The sequence below is a fragment of the Sciurus carolinensis genome, chromosome X (assembly GCF_902686445.1).
Source record: "Sciurus carolinensis chromosome X, mSciCar1.2, whole genome shotgun sequence".
In the NCBI taxonomy this organism is placed as follows: Eukaryota; Metazoa; Chordata; class Mammalia; order Rodentia; family Sciuridae; genus Sciurus; species Sciurus carolinensis.
The window spans coordinates 95,644,763-95,666,878 of record NC_062232.1 but is presented as its reverse complement, the minus strand read 5'-3'; the positions used below and the strand labels follow the sequence as shown (position 1 = coordinate 95,666,878).

General features: G+C 38.0%; 1 protein-coding gene across 8 annotated transcripts in view; it reads left to right on the top strand.

Annotated features, from left to right (window-relative positions):
* The window catches only part of Il13ra2 (interleukin 13 receptor subunit alpha 2), a 60,378-nt gene that overhangs the window by 28,306 nt on the left and 9,956 nt on the right, over positions 1-22,116 (top strand). For 3 of the 8 annotated variants that reach the window (XM_047536536.1, XM_047536535.1, XM_047536533.1), the window contains 5 exons: positions 11,420-11,573; positions 15,198-15,324; positions 17,783-17,934; positions 19,410-19,563; positions 20,124-20,244. In XM_047536536.1, the coding sequence (XP_047392492.1) occupies positions 15,231-15,324; positions 17,783-17,934; positions 19,410-19,563; positions 20,124-20,244 (521 nt within the window). In that variant the 5' untranslated portion in view covers positions 11,420-11,573; positions 15,198-15,230. Of the gene's footprint in view, positions 1-1,016; positions 1,140-7,941; positions 8,081-11,419; positions 11,574-11,741; positions 11,758-15,197; positions 15,325-17,782; positions 17,935-19,409; positions 19,564-20,123; positions 20,245-22,116 lie in introns of those variants that run through there. The other 5 variants (XM_047536540.1, XM_047536539.1, XM_047536538.1 and 2 more) reach the window with 4 other exon arrangements.

The window sequence follows — 22,116 nt, the reverse complement described above, 5'->3', positions numbered from 1 at the left end:
TATGAAGTGTCTGTTTAGTTCCTTTTGTCCATTTGATTGGGTTTTTTTAAATTTATTTTTTCAGTGTTAAGTTTTTTGAGTTCTTTATATATCCTGCAGATTAATGCTCTATTTGAGGTGTAGGTGGCAAAGTTTCTCTCCCATTCTGTGGACTCTCTCTTCACATTCTTTCTTTCTTTATTTATTTTTTGGTACCTGGGATTGAACTCAGGGCACTCGACCACTGAGCCACATCCCCAGCCCTATTTTGTATTTTATTTAGAGACAGGGTCTCACTGAGTTGCTTAGCACCTCACTTTTGCTGAGGTCGGCTTTGAACTTTCTATCCCCCTGCTGCGGCCTCTCGAGTTGCTGTGATTACAGGTACGCCTGGCATTGTTCACTCTTGATTGTATCCTTTGCTGTGAAGAAGCTTTTTAGTTCGATTCCATCCCATTTAGATTCTTGATTTTACTTCTTGCACTTTAGGAGTCTTCTTAAAGAAGTCAGTTCCTAAGCCGACATGATGTAGATTTGGGCCTGCTTTTTCTTCTATTAAGCTCAGGGTCTTTGTTCTAGTGCCTAAGTCTTTGATCCATTTTGAGTTGAGTTTTGTGCAGGGTTAGAGATAGGTGTTTAGTTTCATTGTGCTGCATATGGATTTCCAGTGTTGCCAGCATCATTTGTGGAAGAGGCTATCTTTTCTCCAATGTATGTTTTTGGCTTCTTTGTCTAGTATGAGATAATTGCATTTATGTGGGTTCGTCTCTGTGTCTTCTATTATGATTTTGGTATTTGGCATTTTGCATTTGAGGTATGTTTGAGGCTTCCAAATGAAAATGTTGAGGAAACAATGGAATATAAGAGTCTGGCACTGAAGATGGTAGTTCAGGTGAGAGATACACATTGGAAAATCATTGGCATACAGATAATAATGGAAGCTGTAGGGATGGAGAAAATTACCTAGGGAGAATGTAGAATAAGAAGAGATGAATATCTTGGACCAAACTTCAGAAAATTCTGAAATTTACTATTAGGTAGGTAAAGGATGAGCCTGAAAATGAAATGAAAAGAACGGCCAGAGAGGGAGAAGGAAAACTGAGAAATTGGTGTCTGAAAAACCAAGGGAAGAGAGTTTCAAGAAGGATAATGGCAAACAGGTGAGTGCTATGAGAGATTAAACAAGATTGGAATAAAAATTATTGATTGGATTCAGTATTGTGGAGGGCATTAGTTATACTGGTGAGACCTATTTCATGAGAATCCTGGATTTGTGGTGAGATGAAGGAAGAATCCAGAAGGATGAAGAACGAGAAGTTTTAATTAAAAAAAAAGTTTTAATTAAAAAAAAGTAAGGACAACTCTTTCTGGAAATTTGGTTCTCAAGAAGATGGGAGTATTGGGACGGTAGCTGAAGATAAATATGTGGGTAAGGTAGTTTTTATTTTTCAGATTGTGGAGAAGTGAGCATGCTTAAATGTTAAGGAGATGTATCCTGAGATGTGTATATGCATACATGCATTTTATGTATGTTGAAAATATATAAGAGAAGAAGAAAAACTGTGAGATCCCTGTAACTGTAATTAGGGTTAGAATTCAAAATACATATGAGGGGCTGGGGCTGGGGCTCAGTGGTAGGGTGCTTGCCTAGCATGTGTGAGGCACTGGGTTCAATCCTTAGTACCACATATAAATAAAATGAAGATATTGTGTCCACCTACAACTAAAATACATATGAGGATGTAGATAATAGAAAAATACCTCCTTTATTATAGCAATAGGGAGGAAGAGTGGATGTGGGAAGGTTCTTGCTTCAAATCAGAAAGATGAGGGAATTTCCATCTGTTATTTTTCAGTTTGTTTTTAAAGTCAGAGGCAAGGTCATGCAGTAAAGTGGGGGAGAAGGAATGAGACGTTAAAGAAGGGGAGAGGTTTGTCATTGTCAGGAAAGGAATGAATTTCCAGTCTCAACAACCTAGTGAGGCTCTAAGCAATTTAGCGAGACCCTGTCTCAAAATAAAAAAATAAAAAGGGTGGGGATGTGACTCAGTGGTTAAGCACCACTGGGTTCAATCTCTGGTACCAAAAAAACAAAAACAAAATGAAACAAAACAACCCCTCCATGCAAAAAAAAAAAAAAAAAAGTAGGCAGATTGGCAGATGTAGTAATGTAGTTTGGGTGGAATAAAGAAGTGAAGGAGGCAAAATCTGGTTGGTGGATTCTGAAAACAACAGACATGTCTGTGAATTGAAAGTTTTGCAAAGCAGGAAGATGTTCACAGTGGTAATACTTGAAAAACAGAAGCCAGGATCAAAGGAAGTTGTGGGAACATCATTTACCTTCCCTGGCCTCTGTGTCTGCATCTTCAGATAAACTATGGCAATAGATGGTGAAGGCCAAGTGTGTTTGGGTATGTACATTTGTATATATACCTCCTGTCTTTGGGTAGTAAGTATCAAGAAAACTAGGAGGGCTAAGGAACTCCGCATTACACCTTCTTCTAAAGAGTGGAGTGCTGCGTTTGGTGGTGCATGCTTGCAATCCCAGCGGTTCAGAAGGCCGAGGCAAGAGGATTGAGAATTCAAAGCCAGCCTCAGTCACTCAGTGAGACCCTGTCTCTAATTAAAATACAAAAAAGGGCTGAGGATGGGGCTCAGTGGTTAAGTACCCCTGAGTTGAATCCCAACTTAAAAAAAAAAAAAAAAAAAAGAGTGGAGTGATTCTGGAGGGTAGGAGGTACTAGTCATTCTGAGAATCCCGTGGATGTTCAGTCAAGGGGAGACAAAGCCCTGCTTTATAGCTGTGATACTTCAAGCAACCACTTCTCTTTTCCCTAGGCATGATTATCTTGCTTATCCAGCACCGACTGACCTCTAATTGTGGAATCAGCTATCTTCTTTAGCACTTTTGCAGGAAGAACAGTGTTCACTGTTGATACACTTAGCATTGATTTAGTGCAAGAAAACTTGAACTCCAGGGCATTCTGACAATAACCAAGCATGTGGGGTGAGCTGTCAGCCACTGGAAAATGTGGAGACAGCGTAGGACTCAAACTGTTTTAGCACACCGTCAGAACATCATTCAGAAAACTGTGGCAATAGCTGTTGATGGAAGAAGTGCTCACACCTGTGAGCAGCTCACAGCAGCAGAACCACCAGGGAAAGGCCAGGGAAGGTTCTCCAGGACTGAAGATCTGGATGGATGCCTGTGACCACATCAGCACTAATACAGTAAGCAAAGGTGAAGTTAGGCCCCGGTTATAAAAATAGACTCTGAGGCTGTTTTGCTCAGAAGACTCTAAAGTCACTGAGAAAACATTGTCTAACTAGACTCAAAAGAGAAAGTGGGTTGAAGTTCCTGGAGAATAGTGAGCACTTTAAAGGCCTCAAAGGAGGACACTGAATTGATATATCACATTGTATTTTGTCCCCTTGGCATTTTGTGGTTACAATATTTACAAGCAGGGTAGTTCCATATGTTTTATTTCCCAGTTACTTGATCAGAGCTTTAACCAACGAGGTGCTAAAGAGGCTATAATGTGGCCCTGTGCAGAAACTCTACAAAGTTAGTTAGATGCTCAGGAGGCTGGGGCAGGAGGATCGCAAGTTCAAAGCCAGCCGCAGCAATTTAATGAGGCCTTAAGTGACTTAGCAAGGTCCTGTCTCAAAATAAAATATAAAAAAAGGGCTGAGGATGTGACTCAGTGGTTAAGCGCTCCTTGGCTCAATCCCTGGTACTGAAAAAAAAAAAAAAAAAGGTCATGTAGAAAAAGATGGGTTGGACCAGAGAAGTGTATTCTTTGATGATTTATAAATCTTGGGGCAAAAGGATAAAAACTTTTAAAAGATTTTGATACACAGTGCCAAATACCCCTCCAATTAGTTTTAAGTTGCGGGTTCTGCTTTAATGAGAAAGCAGGTTATTTTGTTCTCACTTAACTGCCTGGGGGCCAGTTGATCTAGGGCTGTCTGAAGAGTTTGCAGTTTACTGCACGAGGTCAGCAAGGGCTGAGGGCTGCTCCGAACTTGTTGTTCTGCCATGCCTAGGGTGTTTCCCTCATCTGCTTGATCAAAGGTGGCGCAGTACCAAGACTACATTCTAACAAGCAGGATGGAGGAAAGGGGAGAAAGCCGTAGGGGAGAAAAGATCCATTCTCTTTAAAGACCGGACTCAGAATTAGAGATAACCCTTCCATTTGCATCTCTTAGGCCAGAACTTAATCACATGCCACGTGTGTCCCAAAAGACATTCAGAAACTTGGTGGTCATTTTATGTGGCTATGTGCCCAGCTGAAACTTGGAGGTTCCATTACTACTGGAGGAGAGAAGAATAAATACCAGGGGGCAGCTAGTAATCTCAGCCATACCAGCTCCCAAAGTGATTGCATCAATTTACATTTCTACCAGTAACTTGAGAGAAGACACACACTTTATAACAACTATTTTTTGGTCTGTCCCGCCAGAGAACATTGTGTTTTGCTTGTTTTCCTATCTTCAGCATGGGGTACAAAATGGAAGCTTAGGAAATGCCTGAGAAATGAAGATCTGGATGGATGCCTGTGACCACATCAGCACTAATACAGTAAGCAAAGGTGAAGTTAGGCCCCGGTTATAAAAATAGACTCTGAGGCTGTTTTGCTCAGAAGACTCTAAAGTCACTGAGAAAACATTGTCTAACTAGACTCAAAAGAGAAAGTGGGTTGAAGTTTTAAGAAGTTATAAAACAACAAGCCTAGTCAAGCAGGAAATCCACTTCTGTGACAGATGATCAGTCTGCTGAAAAACAATGACGCTCTGCCCACATATGAATAGAGAAGACCTTTTCATCATCACTTTAAGAATGTAAGCTTATGTGGTTACAAGATGGGCTTAGTCTTCAAGTAATGTATGGAATACATTGTTGGAAAGCCAAGAACAAATGAAAAACATATCGAGAAGAGAAATTGCCTTGGTATTTAAAAAATAAGGATAGCCAACAATCCAAAATTAATTTCTACCTAGTGGAAAAGAGGAGCATAGGTTAAGGAAAAGGACAAGAGGGGGAAAAATAGGAAAAGAAATGTTAGAAAGAAGAAAAGATGAGAAATAGACCTGAAGAAAGACAGACCGGAAGGAGAAGCAGAGAGCAAGAGACTGAAAAGATACAACTCTCTATGGTCTCCATTCCGAATAGCCTGCCTCTCTAAACCAAAATCAAAATAATCCGCCTTGAAAGCACAAGGCCCTGGGTTCAATCCCCAGCACCGCAAAACAAAAACAAAAACAACCCTAAACAACAAAAAACAAACAAACAAAAAACTTGCCTGCAGATAAGCACTTACTAGAACTCATTAGGGATATGTTCAGTTATGTTGTTTGATCCCTCAAAGTCTTAAAAATGCAATAAAAGCTATATGTTCCTATCCTGCATTTCGAAATCAGAACTAGACCCAGAATTTCTAAAAACATAGTTAAAGTTGTTTCTGATGACTTTTACTGTAGAACACAAATTTAGAAAAAAAAAAACAAGCGAAACTTCAGATTAGAAGGAGAAAGGAGAGGTAGAGTCTGGAGAAAGGACACGTTTCAAAAGTTATATTTTGTTAGGAATGCAAGAAGTTGGAGCTAGCTTTGTAAAAGAATTTGAGCAGCTGGAAAGTATTTATTTAAATAATTACTGGTAAAAGTAAATTTTGGTAGTCTCTAATTTCCTCAGAGAAATGCTTTTCTTGGCATGGTACTCTTATAAATTACTCTGACCTGTTTCCCTCAAATAAGAATTCCCCATTATTAAAGAGGAATGGCAACAATCCAAGTGTGGGCAGAATTCGGCCTTCATGTGAGACATTCTCCATATATACTCATATATATTTTATATATATTTTGTGGCATTGGGGTTGGAACCCAGGTTCTCACACATGCTAGAAAAGTTCGACCACTGAGCTACATCCCCCGCCCACTGTTCCTGTATTAAAGAGGGAAGAAGTGAGAGATTTGTTTTTCACAAGCTATAGCTCCTTGTGTTCCTTCATAGAAAATTTCTCAAAGGAGATACAGTGTGATTTGGAAGCCTGCAAACCTCCCCTGGGAGACATTTTCAAGTGAAGTGATGGTGAACTGAACTAAGTTGGGATTATGATAATGTGCCCGTATCATTTGACTTATGTAATCATTTTTTTGGGTAATTTTTTTTTAAATATATATCTATTCTAAAAATTTAATTATTTATTTATTTTTAGTTTTTTTGCAGACTGCATTTTGATTCATTGTACACAAATGGGGTACATGGTTTCTATAGTTGTACACGTTGTTGATTGATACCATTCGTGTAATCATACATGTACATAGGGTAATGATGTCTGTCTCAGTCCACCATTTTTCATACACCCCCCTCTAATCATTTTGAGGTAAGGAATCCGTGTTCAAAAACTGGTGGCTCATTCCTGTGATCCCAACGACTCAGGAGGCTGAGGCGGGAGGATGGCCAGTTCGAGCCAGCCTCAGAAACTTAGTGAGGCCCTATGCTAGTTACCAAAACTGTTTTTTCTTTTTTTTTTTTGATTAAAAAAAAAATTAATTAAAAAGAACTGGGGATGTAGCTCAGTGGTAAAGCATCCTTGGGTTCAATCCCCAGTACCAAAAAACAAAACAAACAAAACAAAAAAATAAAAACAAAGACAGGGGTGAACTGTGATATTGTGAGTTATAAGATTTTTATTTATAAGTTTGGCCTTTGTCCAGTTTCCTGGCACATACCTCCTAAGACCCTTGGAATCTCTTGAGCAATAAGTTTCTATGTTAATGATGTGGCTACTGATGGTTGGGGGCTCCCGATTAGCCTTGGGATGGGAGGTGTTTGCCATAGGAACCAAATATGTCATCAGAGACTTGAAATTTCCAGCCTTTCCCCCATTTCCTCATCTCCAGGGAGGGGAAAGAAGCTAAGATTGAGTCCATCACCAATGGCCAAGGATTTAATCAGCCATGTTGCTGTCACTGAGAAGCAGTCCCTGACCATCTTTTCTAAAATTAACCTCCATTGCCTTCTTTCTTGTTATCCTACTTTGCTTTCCTTTACACAACTTATGATTATCTGATATATTTATTGTCTGTCTCCCACACCAGAAATGAGGGTAGGTACTCTGTGTTATTCACTGCTGTAGGCCCAGGACCTATGACAGGGTTTCACATACAGCAGAATCCCCCAAATAACTGTTGAATAATGACAGAAATATTTGTTTTTATTAACATTCTTTCTATAACTGAAGGTCCTAGATGTAATATAACACCATATTTCCATGTTCTTACAGTCTATACTTTATGGACATAAAATGGCATATTTGTGGACTAATCTCAAAAGATGATAAAACCTGCTATTGCAGGTTTTATATTCTGTTTTCACTGAGTGTTGAGAAAGTGGAGCACACCCTACTAGTTACTTTTGAAGTACTTACGTGATGTGAATGTTTTGGGTACAGTACACTGTTGCTCCCTGTCAGGCAACAAGGTCCGATGTACCTCCTCAGGGCCCGCCTGAGGCGAATACAGGGCTGAGCAGGATGAGTGTCAGCGGCAAAGGAAACACACCAGAGCCGGGAGGTCTGTCCGCCCAGGAGGCACAGCAGAATCTCGTTTATTGAGGAAGTCACACAGCTTTTATGTAGGGTGGAGGCTAGGTGGGAACCAATCAGCTTAAAGGTCAGCAAGGCATGGGGTTCACACAGGTGAGAGTCCTGGAACTGTTGGTGGTGGTCCGATTTATCATCATTAACTTTTTTTTTTTTTTTTTTTTTTTTTTTTGGCTGTACTGGGGAATTGAACTCAGGGCCTGGTGCTTGCAAGGCAAGCACTCTACCAGCTGAGCTATCTCCCGAGCCTCGTCATTAACTTTTGAAACCGCCTTTGAGGCCTTGATCTTGCTCACTCGCCAGGGAGTAAGGAGTCAGCCTGAGTTAGTTAACGTGTCATTAGTCCCAACAGTACACACTGTCTGCAAACTAGTATTTGGGAGCATCTGGGAGTGTGGAGGATTGTTAAAGAGAGATCGTTTTGCTAGTTCCAGAACAGTGATGCACGACAGTGCGTGCATTGGTCTTCAGCCGGGACTTTATGTGGATCGAATGTAAGATATATTAATAATAACAATTTGCTTTGTTCTAAGGAATATTTACTAAGTGATGACTTAGTTTTGTTTTAGGGTCATAAAATTTTTTTAATGGACTGTTGGTGATTTATTGGGTGGCAGATAAAATAACACAGCTCTGATCTTCTTGGAGTAAGAACCGATTCTGAAATGTATAAATTGCTTCAGGAATTAACACTGTAAAACTGGATGTTGCTGTGGTAGATCAAAACTGAATTCTCTAGCTTTGACAGTACTTCAGGTAACTTGTTAGTTGGATGAATTCAGGGTATCAAACTAGAAATCATCTAAGCAGTTATGGAACAGAATGACTACTTATGTTTTACAAGACTTATTGAACATATTCCATAAAGTTCAATAAAATATTGAGTTAGAATACAATCTTAGCAGGGATGCAAATATAATCATGTTATGTATAACTGGATGTTAAAGTGGTATTTGTTAAAAATAAACCCTATATGTATTTTATTGTCTACACTTACTTTTATCTTTCGCATGTGCTTAAATACCTGTGTCTTTTTGTAAGAAATGACTTGTACTACTTGACTAATGGCAAACATGATGAGTCTGTCTGGTTTAACACCCTTTTGTGTTTGAATGTACGTAAAAATTACCGTCAGTGTTCCTTATAAGCTACTATATTGCAGGATATGTTATTTTAAAAATTAAATTAGGTTTGACTCACCACTAGGTCATAGGCTGATGATTGCCATGTATCGATCTCAGCACGTTGTTAGACCTCAAGACCCGGCAGGTTCCAGACTCTTTGATTATGAGACTGAGTCACGGCCATACTACAGAAGCTACAAATAGACATTAAATGTGTTGGATGGTCTCCCTGAAGCAAGATTTGTTATCCAGGAAGCTAGTGCTCTTGAGTCACATCCTGAAACCGTAAATGGATACACAGCAGATTAGCAGATGAAATTGAGAGTGTTATCCCAAGGATAACTTATATGAGAGAAAATTGATCTTCTCAGAGTGAGACTGGCTGAAAGACAGTATTATATGTTAAAGGAACATGGTCTTTAAAATATGATATCGACTTATTTTCTTGTTTAAGTTATATGAACTTGAGAAGTTTACTTAAATTTTCTGAACCTCAAATGCCTCATTTGTAAAATTGTAATATTAAGATAATAATATCAGTGTTCGGGAGACTTAAATGAGCTAATCCATATCAAGCATCTGACACAGAGATGGATACCTAATAGGGACTAAATAAACTATGGTCCCTGTTATAATTTTCCAAAGTTGCTTGGCAAAGCTGGTGCTAGAGCCCAGGTCTCCTAGTCAATGCCTCCTCGTGTGAGAACCTGTTGGTTGATCATTTCACCTGCAGATGCCAGTTAAGTATGCAATCAGCCGGGCGGGAATGTAGGTCAGGGGAAGAGCACCTGCCTAGCTATGTGTGAAGTGGTGGGTTCAATCCCCAGTATAAAAAAACGGAAAAACCTGGTACACAATCATGGTACTTTTCCATTTCTCTCTCCCCAAGTTCTACTTCTTTTCTATTTTTTCATTTTTTTTCTCCCCAAGTTCTATTCTAAATGTTTTGGTTGATATTTTTAGATACTTTAAAAAATGTGAATGGAAAGTATCAAATTTTGTAACACTTTTTTTGTTTTTTTACTTAAAAGTAGCAGAAAATCATGCCCATATCATTTTTATTTTTATTCATTTGTGTGTGGTACTGGGGGTGAAACTCAGGAAAGTTTTACCACTGAGTCACATCTTCAACCCTTTTTATTTTTATTTTTGAGACAGGGTCTCACTAAGTTACCCAGGCTGGCCTCAAACTTGTGATCCTCTTGCCTCAGCCTCCCCAGTAGCTAGGGCTCTAGGTGTATGCCATTGCTCTTGGTTTATGTACCCCGCTCCCCTTTTTTTTTTTTTTTGGTGCTGGGGATCGAACCCAGGGCCTTGTGCTTGCAAGGCAAGCACTCTACCGACTGAGCTATCTCCCCAGCCCCACTGAGCTATCTCCCCAGCGCCCCCCTCCCCTTTTTACAAAGAAATCACTTTAGTAACATTGCAAAATTCCACTTATCATTTTCTAATAATTATTTATCTCTGCCACTTGGTCACTTCCTTTAAAGTCAAACAAAACCAAAAGCCTATGATTATTTCAGATACTTCAAAGGAAACTTTTTATTTTTAAGCGATATAGAGAAGGAATGTTTCTTAAAAAAAGAAAGAAAAAAGCATATTGCCAGGTGTGGTGATGCATGCCTGTAATCCCAGCAATGTGGGAGGCTGAGGCAGGAGGATTGCAAGTTCAAAGCCAGCCTCAGCAACTTAGTGAAGCCCTCAGCAAGTTAGGCCCTAAGCAACTTAGCAAGACCCTGTCTCAAAATAAAAATAAAAAGGTCTGGGGATGTGGCTCAGTGGCTAAATGCCCCTGGGTTCAATCCTTAGTACAACAAAACAAAACAAAACAGTGTATTATGCAGTATTACTTTTAGAACATTTTTCTGTGCCTTGTTTCTCTTTCTTTTCCTTTTTTTATGGCTTCTTCCAGCTGTGGAGCCTGTGTTAGTCTGATCATTCCTCTAAGCCCTAGTTTTACTGTTCATAAATCTTCAATACCAATCTTATACACTTACAGATTAAGAGAATTCAACAAATTCTTTATAAATTATGCAAAGCTCAACAAATGCAAGAAATTATTGTTATTAAGACAAAGATCAGGAGCTGGGAATATAGCTCAGTTGGTAGGGTGCTTGCTTACCATGCACAAGGCCCTGGGTTCAATCCCCAGCACCACCACCAAAAAAAAAAAAAAAAAAAAAAAAGACCAAGATTAATAAGGGCAGAAGAATAGGTCAGCAAGGATGGTGGAAATTGGAGATTAATAATAAGTGCCTGGTTATCAACAGTGGAATATAAAACCTGAATTGTTAGGGACAGATATGTAGGGTAAAACTTATTTTCAAGTTTTACTTAGTGACAAAGTTCTCAGAAGCAAACCTTTAAGTAGATAGAGTGATTTACTATTCTCAAAGCATTTTCACATACTTAATCTTTAAGACACCCCATGCCAGGCATGTGTCATTACCTCCATTTTATACATGCAAATTGAGATATAATTTGCTTCAAAGCAAAGTAGTTGAGGCAGTATGTGCCACTGGGCCTTTGATTATAACAAGCTCCTCGGCCATAAATCTGTTACTTTATCCAAAGAATAATTAGTCCCATCAACTTTTGCAACACCTTGCTGTGATTCTAAATTTGCTTTAGATATCTTTTAGCACCCCCACATAAAATCCTCATCTTGTAAATTGTGGTGTCTATGTTCTGGCCCTCTGGCTATTTCAGGAATACCTGTCTAATTTTTTCGGAGTGCTTGGTTATGAAACAGGAAGAAAAATAGTAGAGATTCTAATGAATGTCTCTGAAGTGGAGAGGAAAGAAAAGGAGAGCCTGTGATAACTGCTTATCATAATCTACTTCTTGAGAAACCATATTATTGGTAAGTACCTGGAGTTTCTCCAATAATGTAAGGATTATCCGGCCAAATTTTTTTTTTTTTTCTAGTGCTGGGAATGGAACCCAGGACCTCTCACATGCTAGGCAAACACTCTACTACCGAGCTACACAGTCCCAGACCCAGCCAAGACTCAAGTGAGGAGATTATGTTACATGCCTTTGAAGAGGTGGGGAAGCATGGCTGAAAAGAGAAAATTGCTTTAGGTTTGCCATTCCAAAGGACATTGACATTGGAAATCTGTCAGCAATAGTATTACGTGAAACACTATGTTGAAAATATGAGTCTGCTCTTCATATTTAGCCTCGTGTAGTGATGATCATCGAGGGCTCTGTCACTTAGTCTAGATTCAAATCCAAACCTCATCCTTTATGGCCTGTGTGACTTGAGGGAAGTTGTTCACCTTCTCTACCTCCCAATTTCTGGTCTTCGAGATGAAACTAAAAATTGTGCCATAATGTCCAAGGCTGACTGAACATTGTATGACATTGTCTGAGTTAATGTGTGTAGAGGGTTTAGCGCTGAACAGTGCTTGGGATACTGTGAATGCTGAATAAGGGCAGGAGGTATTATTATCATTCTAGATATTCTGACTGTTGCCGTTCAGTCTTGTACCTTATGCAAGATTTATCTGGAATAGTATGTAGCCAAAAAAAAAAAAAAAAAAGGCACTCGATTCATGTGTATTGAATTATTCCTCTGCCAGAAATGTCACGATGATAAGTCTGGGTGGTTTGGCAGATTGAGGAAGTTTGAATGGGGGGATGCTTTGGGTAAATTAGGACAGACGCCTCAGGACAAGAAAATTTGTTCTTAGTGCAAACGGTTCAAGAGACCTGGTTTTCAGTCCTAGCTCTGCCACCAATAAGTTGTGTGTGCTTGGACATCTTATCTTCCTTTCTGGCTGTTATTTCCTCATTTTTAAAAATAAGGGGGCTAGGGAGATAGCTCAGTTGGTAGAGTGCTTGCCTTGCAAGCACAAGACACTGGGTTCAATCCTAAGTACTGAAAAAAAAAAAAAAAAATATATATATATATATATATATATATATAAATAAATAAATAAAATAAAATAAATAAAAAAAATAAAAATAAGGAGTGAAGACCAGATGAATGGTTCTTAACTATGGACGGGGAGATACAGAGTATACCAGAAAACTGCATTTCCTTCTCCATCTTCCCTGTGTCTTCAGGTCTACCTCCCTTGCTCCCAGAAAGACTCAAGTCTTCTTGGTAACCATACAATATATAAAGCCCCTCACTGTACTAGTGACAACCCCATAACCCAGAAGCCAATGATATAATTTCCTTGAGTTCATTTGGGAAAGTCTAGGTGGGACTCAGGGTGTAACTCAGGAGGTCCTTTTGTGGATCTATCCATAAATGACTCCAGAAGCCAGCTATCCTGTTTCCTATGCTTTAATGTGTTGAGTGGATCCAGGAAGTGTTTTTTAATAGTCGTAGTCAGATTTCACTAGCCTCTATAAAACAGAAACAAATGACTTTTTAACTCTCTACTTGGCATTTATGCTGTACATTATGCAGAGGCATGAAAATTTTACGAACAGCTGAATAGAGCAGAGAGAACTTTGTTAGGCTCTCTTTGATAGCATTTTAAGGGAAACTTGAATATATTAGTCCTTATAGGTGATGGAAGGGTTTTCTGTGTCAGACCTAATGCCTTGGAACCAACAGAAACCAGTGCGTTCATCTTAATCTCTGGGAGTAGCTCTGGGGAAGAGCTATAATCTTTCGGAAACCAAATCCATCTAGTACTTACAGATGAATTAATGGGCAGCTAGGGGCTGGTGAATGGGGAGGAAGGAATTGAGGAGAGTGATATTCATTGGGTCTCAGTAAGAGAAATGGAATCCTCTTGTGCTTCTATGAGGCTTAGAATAAAAAAAACAATAGCACAGTGTTGCTTCAGTCTGGTTAGGTAATTGAAGGAAAACTTAAACACTGTGGTCCCATAGGAAAAGCATTCATAACTCTGAATCAAGCATTTGGGACCAACATGATAAGGTGGAAGTATACCATGCTGGGAATCATAAGATCTCTGTTGTACATCCAACTCTGTTACTAACTTGCTGTATAATCTTGGGCAAGTTTGAATTTTACTTCCTGTTATCTAAATAGCAAATTGACTATCATTGCCTCAAGTGTACCTGCTAGCTCTACCACGTGGTCCCAAGATTCTATTATGTAATAATTGAAGCTTACCAACATTAGAATAGTATAGATGGGCCAGGTTAAATGAAGAGATTGAATCTATGTAGGAGAAAGGAAAGGTAGACCCTGAATATTGTGAAAAATGACCACTAATCCTTTCCTTTCTGTGAAAATCATTGGTTCCAGGGGTACAGACTCAAAAAGAAGTGTGTGGCACTGGGAATAGTAATTTTTCTTTAAAAGCAGAGCATTTGCTGTGCTTGGTGGCGCACGCCTGTAATCCCAACAACTCAGGAGGCTGAGGCAGGAGGATCTCAAGTTCAAAGCCAGCCTCAGCAGCTAAGCCAGGCCTTAAGCAACTTAGAAAGACCCTGTCTCAAAATAAAAAATAAAAAAAAGGGTTGGGGATGTGGCTCAGTGGTACAGTGCCCCTGTGTTTAATCCCCAGTAACAACCCCCCCACCACCAAAATAAAAACAAATAAACAAAAAGCAAAAAGAGAACATTTTTTGATTAAGTAGGTATTTGTAGGCATGAATCCTTTGCATTTTGATCACAGAAACAATATTCTTCAAGGATGAAAGGATGATTATCTTGTATTCTGTGGCAGTGAAATGTTATTATTCTTTTTTAAAAAGATGCGCTTCAGAAAGGCCATCCTTATTGTGGGCTGTGTGGACAAGGGGCTAGAGGCAGGAAAGACTGGACAAGGAGATCTTTGATGATAAGATCCTCCAGTAATAGTAATTACTTAGTAATTACTTAGCACTTAGTAATAGTGCTAATTGAGTGGAAGGATTTGAGGAAGACTTTCAAGTTACTGATTTGGAAAACTGGGAGGAGGTGATGCTATTGACTGATACAGGAGACAAAGGTAAAAGTGGAACAGGTGTGAGAGAAGAAGATGATGATTTAATAGTTTGGAAGAAATACAGCAAAATTCTGAGTTATCTAAGACTTTCTCAGTAGTCAGATAACTTCCAGTTTTTTTTTTTTTTTTTTTCTTTTCCTCAAAAGAGTGTCAGTGTATTTTCTCTGTTGCTAGGGGAGATGGTTGCTATGGAGACCCTGGGCACCAATAAAAATGCTCTGGTGGGCCTAATTCCTTCAGGATGAAGGCTATTTGAAGTCATCTTAAACTGTCCATAACATGTAGAAAAGTATGCATGTATGTGGGTGAGGGGTTGCAGGTCTTTTTTGGGGTTGTTTTACTTTGCTTTTACTCTTATTAGAAAGATGAGACCAGAATTCTTCCATCCCAGTTCCATTGGTGACAGACTTGATTATATCCTTTCCACAGTTCAAGGGGTGGGGGGCATTTTTCCCAATTCTTGGTAGAAAGTACACAGAAAGCTCCCAAAAGTATCATTAATCATATTAAGTCACTTGATTATTTGAAATGAAATAAAATTGCAGTTCTATAATTTTCCTTCCTAGAGAGAAGATTTCAAGATACTAAATCTTAGAGAAATGGCTTTCATTTGTTTGGATATCAGATGCCTATTTATCTTTCTAATTTGCACAGAATTTAGCTATACTTTCTCTTCAAACACGGAAATAAAAGGTAAACCAACAAATGAAATGGATTTTAATGGAGTTGTTTTAAAATCAGGGATATTAACTGTCCTTTCAGTCTATCTTATGTAAGTGCATAACTGATAGATGGATTGTTCTTAAAAATTATTTCAGGAAGCCAGGTATGGTGGCCCACACTTGTAATCCCCACTACTCCGGAGGCTATGACAGGAGGATCGCAAGTTCCAGGCTGAGGCAGAGGATCGCAAGTTCAAAGCCAACCTCAGCAACTTAGTGAGGCCCTAAGCAATTCAGCAAGACCCTGTCTCAAACTAAAAAATAAAACAGGCTGGGGATGTGGATCAGTGCTTAAGCACCCCTGGGTTCAGTCTCTAGTGTCCCCCCATTTCTTATACAAAATTTCTTATACAAAATAAACCAAATTAAAAAACACACACACACTTTTTATACCTTTTGTATAGTCTTTTCTAAAAAAAAAAAAAAAAAAGGTTACAGATCTGAAAACTTGATGCCTGATATTCAACCAACTCGTATCTTTCCTTGATAATTCTCCTCACCTTTTATGAAAATTAGATAAATTAGAACAAATATAACAATTTAAAGTGAAATGTAAAAATAATCACAACACTATTCAACCATGTTTAATGGACTTTTCTTATTGATGAAGATAATTAGAACAATGCACTTGATGAAAATTTCTAGCCTTAAGGATTGAAAGACAGAATTGTCATTTCATCCTTCATAAAGATCTTCTTCAGAGAATGGGACTGGGGAGCAGGTCCCAGGTCAAATCATAATGCTTACAACAATTTCTTCCTGTGGAATCATTTCCTCACTTAGATATGGATTATAAAGTGAGGAATTAAAATGAATAACATGGAAGAAATGAGAGGAAATAATTAGCAAAAGGGCCACATGAGAGCACTATCATAGTACTACTTATAATAGTACTATTATAGCACTATTATAGTACTAGTAGGAAAGTTTATAGCATTCTTTTATTTAAAAATTTTTTCCTAGTTCTGGGTGGACCTTTATTTTATTTATTTATTTTTATGTGGTGCTGAGGATCGAACCTAGTGCCTTGCACATGCTAGGCAAGTGCTCTACCACTGAGCCACAACCCCAACCCAAAGTTTATAGCATTCATGAATGTGTGTGTACACGTGTGCACTACTTTTTAAATCACTAGAAGGGGGAGTCATTGCTTTCCAATGTCTTCCCCACACATCCCCAAATTAAACAGGCTGATTCCTGAAGTTACTCAACTGCTTGCCATTTTTTCTTGAGTCCTTCCAGAGTGCCCTTGTATATCATCTTTGGAATAGCTCTGAAATTTCATTAACTAGAGAATTCAATTAACCAGAAATTGCCAATAAGATCTGTTCCCCAATTCTTAAGGCACTTAGCCATAGAAGACATATTTTCTATTTTTATATTCCTCTTTTTTTGTGTCCACAAAATATTATATGCATACACTAAACATTGAATTAATACTGATTAATTCTTTCTGTTAGAGAGATTTATGCAATAAACTGCTCCCATCCTAGACCAAATTCTGGTGTACATGACCACTGAGAAAAATCCATATTGAATTTTTTATTTCTGAAGACACTTAGTTTCTAGAGAAGCAAAGTTATATTTTGGAAGGCAGCTATACTCATCAATATACTACCAATGCCCCCTGGCAAGGTCATGTGTTGCTTATGTGATTTCTATTTTTGGGGGGGTGAGTACCGGGGATTAAACTCAGGGACACTCAACCACTGAGCCACATCCCCAGCCCTATTTTGTATTTTAGTTAGAGACAGAGTTTCACTAAGTTGCTTAGTGCTTCCTTGTTGCTGAGGCTGGCTTTGAACTTGAGATCCTCCTGCTTCAGCCTCCTGAGCCGCTGGGATTTACCAGCATGTGCCACTGTACCCAGCACTTAATGTGATTTCTTAAAGAGAGAACAACTATGTAGCAGCAATTTACATTTTTTTAAAAAACAGCTTTATTGAGATATAATTTGTATAACACAAAACTCACCTTTTTCAAAAGTACTGTTTGGTGGTTTTGAGTACATTCACAAAGTTTTGAAATAACTACCACTATCAAATTCCAGAATATTTTCATCACCTTCCAAAGAAACCCATTGAATAGTTACCTTGTATCCCCCTCCCGGTAGCCTCTGACAACCACTCATTTACTGTCTATGTCTATGAATTTGCCCATTCTGAATATTTCATATAAATAGAATTATACAATATGTGGTCTTCTGTGACTGCCTTCTTTCACTTAGTAAAATATAGATTCTTCCATGTTGTAGCATGTATTAGTACTTCATTCCTTTTTATGGCTAAATAATACCCTCATTGTATAGATGTACTATATTTTGTTTATCCATTCAACATTGATAGACATTTAGAGATAATCTGTATTTAGTAATTTTTGTCATAAAATACAGGAAAAAAGCTAAAATTATTTCATTGACTTTATTTTAGTTAATCCTCCTCGGGATTTTGTGATAGTGGATCCTGGATATTTAGGTTATCTCTATTTACAATGGCAACCTCCGCTGGCTCTGGAAAATTTTAAGGAATGCACAATAGAATATGAATTACAATACCGAAATATCAATAGTGAAAGATGGAAGGTAAGTAAAGCATGTACTTGCAATATCAGAGTGGTCATTAGGTATTTTCTTGTGATTCTTCTGACTTCTGTGTCTACTTTAATTCTCATATCTCAGGGGTTCTAATTAGCATAAAACATGCTGCTGTGTCTGCTTATATCTCCTATTCATCCTGCTAAATATGTTTTCACCCCATCTAGCATTAAGACTACCATTGGAAGTACAGGAAGAAAGATACCTGTTTCCATGGAATATGAACTTGAAGATCACTTGTTTTACCATATTTTACAATTACTTATTAATTTAGTCCATTTTAAATTGCCATAATAAGATACCTGAGGTTGGGTAATGTATAATGAAAAAAGGTTTATTTGGCTCTGTGGAGTCTGAAAGTCTAAGATTGTGTGGCCCATTCATTCAGACTCTGTTGAGGGCCTCATGGCTGATGGCATCACAGTGGGAGCATGTGTGAAAGAGACAGGAAGTCAGACAGTGAGAAGGGACCAGTCTTAATGTTTTATAACAAGTCACTCTTATATGAACTAATTGGCATCTCAGGAGAATTACATTACTTCCTTCTGAGGGCAGTGCCCCAATAACCTAAACTTCTCTTAGACTATACCCTTTAAAGGTTCCACTACCTCCTAATATTGTCACACTGGGGACCAAGCTTCAAACACATGAACTCCTGGGGGACACACTCAGACCATATTTATCCATGGTGCTTATAGATTTAGATATGGGTTTTATATATATATATTACCATATTGTGGGCTTTTTCTCTGTAGGAGTCAAGCACTATTTATCTTTTTAATCTGCCCCACCAAATACAACATGGTTCTTTGCACATATTGTAGTAAGTTCTCAATGAAAGTTTATTGAATTATGAACTATTTACATACTCGGCTATCATGTACATTTGAAAATTCCTGTTGCAGAAAGTCATCCTGTTACTCCCATAATTCAGGTGGTTTCAAAGGACAATTCAAATAAACATTTATTTAGCAACTTTTTGTACTAGACACTCTAAGATATCATGAATATAAGAATTAAATAATATATGATTTTCATCCTCCAGAAGCTTATGATTTGTCCATCTTTCTCCAGCTACCTCCAGGATTTTACTTTATGTGATTCCTGAAGGCTTCATATTATATTTGAAGGGTCAAATCTTTTGCCATGTAATATACATATGGTATGTGAAAATTCTCTATTTGTTTCCAAGATGGTTATAGGTAGAACCTTTTTTCCCTTCCAGAAGTTTTTGTTTAGGTTTTGAATGAGATGCTAAGATCCAAATAATCTTATCAAATGATATGATATACAGAGGTGATCTCTGCCACAGATATATCTGGGGCAGCAGAGCAGATAACCACGAGGAATATCTTAGATATTGTGAACTTTCCAAGGTATTAATAACCTCTTAGTTTTATTAGTGTGGTTCACTATACCATGGCTGTTTCTAAGTTTGACTTTGTCTTTTTTTTTCCAAACAGACCATTATTACTAAGAATCTATATTATAAAGATGGGTTTGATCTTAACCAGGGCATTGAAGCAAAGGTACACACACTTTTGTCAAGGCAATGCACAAATGGATCAGAAGCTCAAAGTTCATGGTCAGAAGCTACTTATTGGACATCAGAACAAGGTTAAAACAATGCTCTCTTTTTATATTTAATATTACTAGAACAATCTATGTAGGGAGTAACTTCCTTAAATCTCGGGCACTAGAATGTATACATAATAGATCTGGTGACAGTGTGGCACAAAATAGAATCCTTCTTAGTAGGGAGTAACTTGCCTTTTTGAATCTTTTAATTCAGCAAAGATGTTTGGACTGGGGTTGTGGCTCAGTGGTAGGGCGCTTGCCTAGCACGTGTGAGGCACTGGGTTCTATTCTCAGCACCACATATAAATAAAGGAAAGAAAATAAAGGTCCGTCAAACAGCTAAAAACATATTTAAGAAAAAAAGATGTTGGTAAATGTGTATTTGCTCAACTCCTCAGAGTAGCCTAGAATTATCAACTTAATACTTTAACATCTATTAGTGTCCGTGATTTCCAATAACTTCCTTTTGAAATATTCCCATTATGTTGATTGCTAAATGAAGTAGTGAGGCCAAAGGAAGTGAAATAAAATTGCGTAATGAGTTTGCAAATAATTCATCATCATGTCTTTCAAGCATTCACAGTTCATTCATTTCTTAGGAAGTCTGGAAACTAAAATTCAGGACATGGATTGTGTGTATTACAACTGGCAATACTTAGTCTGTTCCTGGAAACCTGGTATGGGTGCACATTTTGATACCAATTACACCTTGTTTTATTGGTAAGTATTTTTATACTTGGAATTCCATGTTAGGAAAGTATCTACCAAAATCAATCTGCAACATGTTTTACTCTATTTCCACTAAATTAAATTCACTGTATTTATTTATCAGATTTGCATTTCTGATGGTGTTGATGATAATTTCTTGGGGTCTTCAATGGAGTAAGTGGGTTTAAGCTGCAGATTCTGTAAGGCATTCTGTGAGTGAGATCAGGAATGCAGTTGTTGTTTCTGTACTAGATTAAATTTCATATCCTTTAGATAGATAGAGCTATAGTCTAAAACGTTTGGACGTATTTTATATTCTTGCCTTTTTATTTATTTATTTATTTATTTTTTGGTACTGGGGATTAAGCCCAGGTGTGCTTAACCACTGAGTCACATTCCCAGCCCCCTTTTATATACATATATGCATATATATAATGTATATATATACATTATATATATATTTATATACATATATATATATATTATTTAGAGACAGGTCTCAGTTGCTTAGGGCCTTACTAAGTTGCTGAGGCTGGCTTTGAACTTGCGATCCTCTGCCTCAGCCTCTGGAGCTGCTGGGATGACAGGTGTGTGCCACCATGCCCTGTATTCTTGCCTTTAAAAAAAAAAAAAAGTTATTAAATGGGATCCATTTTCTGGTTCCTTACCTTTGTTAATGGTCACTGAGGCTTTTAATTTAAAGCCATCTTGACTCTTCTGTTTCCTGTATTCCTTGATTGATTCATAGTCGTACAATCACCGAAGTACTTCTTCACAAAGTTGCGCATCTCTTTTTTACTTCCCATGTCTACCATAAGAAGCTCACTTTAGACTCCCTTGATTTCACACCTGGATAATTGTCATAGCCTCCCAAATGATGATGGCTCTGCTTCCAACCTCTCCCCTTCCAGTCTCACTCCTTGCTATTCATTCTGCACACTGTAGCCAGCTTTATTGTTCTATATTACCATTTTCATATGCCATACCTGTGTTCAAAAACCTCTGGTGGCTACATTTGCCCCAGGGTGAATTCTAGGCTGCCATTCGCGTCTCTGCTTCCCTGTATCACTGCCTCTCCAATAGTACTTTCTATTATCAGCAATGTGAACGTACCAGTCTATTTAGATCCATCTCTACACTGCTTTCCCACCCGCGTTATGCCCTTTTATGCCTATGCATGTATTGCCATCTGGAATGCCCTCTGACTGGCTCTCTTTCACCAACTCCCGTTCATCCTTCAAAGCCTGTCTGCCCTCCAATTTCATTGGCCTTTTACAACTTCCATTCAGGTTTTTTCTTGGAACTATTACTTTTTATAGCTCTTAATTATTTATCATTCAGATGGTATTTAAACTTGTATGCATGTGCTTTGTCTCTTCAAATTTTTTTGAGTTGGTGGGCATAGATTATTTCTTATGTTGCTTTTGACCATCTCCAGAGTGCTATGCACACAGTAGATTATCACTACATATTAAACAAATGAATGAAACAAATGATAGCACTGGTAAATTGGTAGGTAAGTACCAGAACTTATGCATTTACTAAATAAAGTTAAAATCAAGAGAGGACAGAGTGCTGCTATTTGTGAGCTTTAGGCTTAAATTATCATGGCATCTTTCTTTAGAAAACTATATATGTGACTAGGTATAAACTATTAATACTCCTGAGAACTAGGTTCTAATCCCTGCTCTGCCATCATTTAACTTGGTGACCTTGGGTGAGTAATTTCCCCTTTGAGGAGTCTCAGTTTCCTCCCCTGGAATTGAATGGGTAACTTCTGAAGGTCTAACTTATTTGTTCATTAATTCAACAAATATTAAGCATCTACTAAGTGCCAGACACTGTTTTAGATAAAAAAAGATGAAAGTGTGAATAAGACAAAGG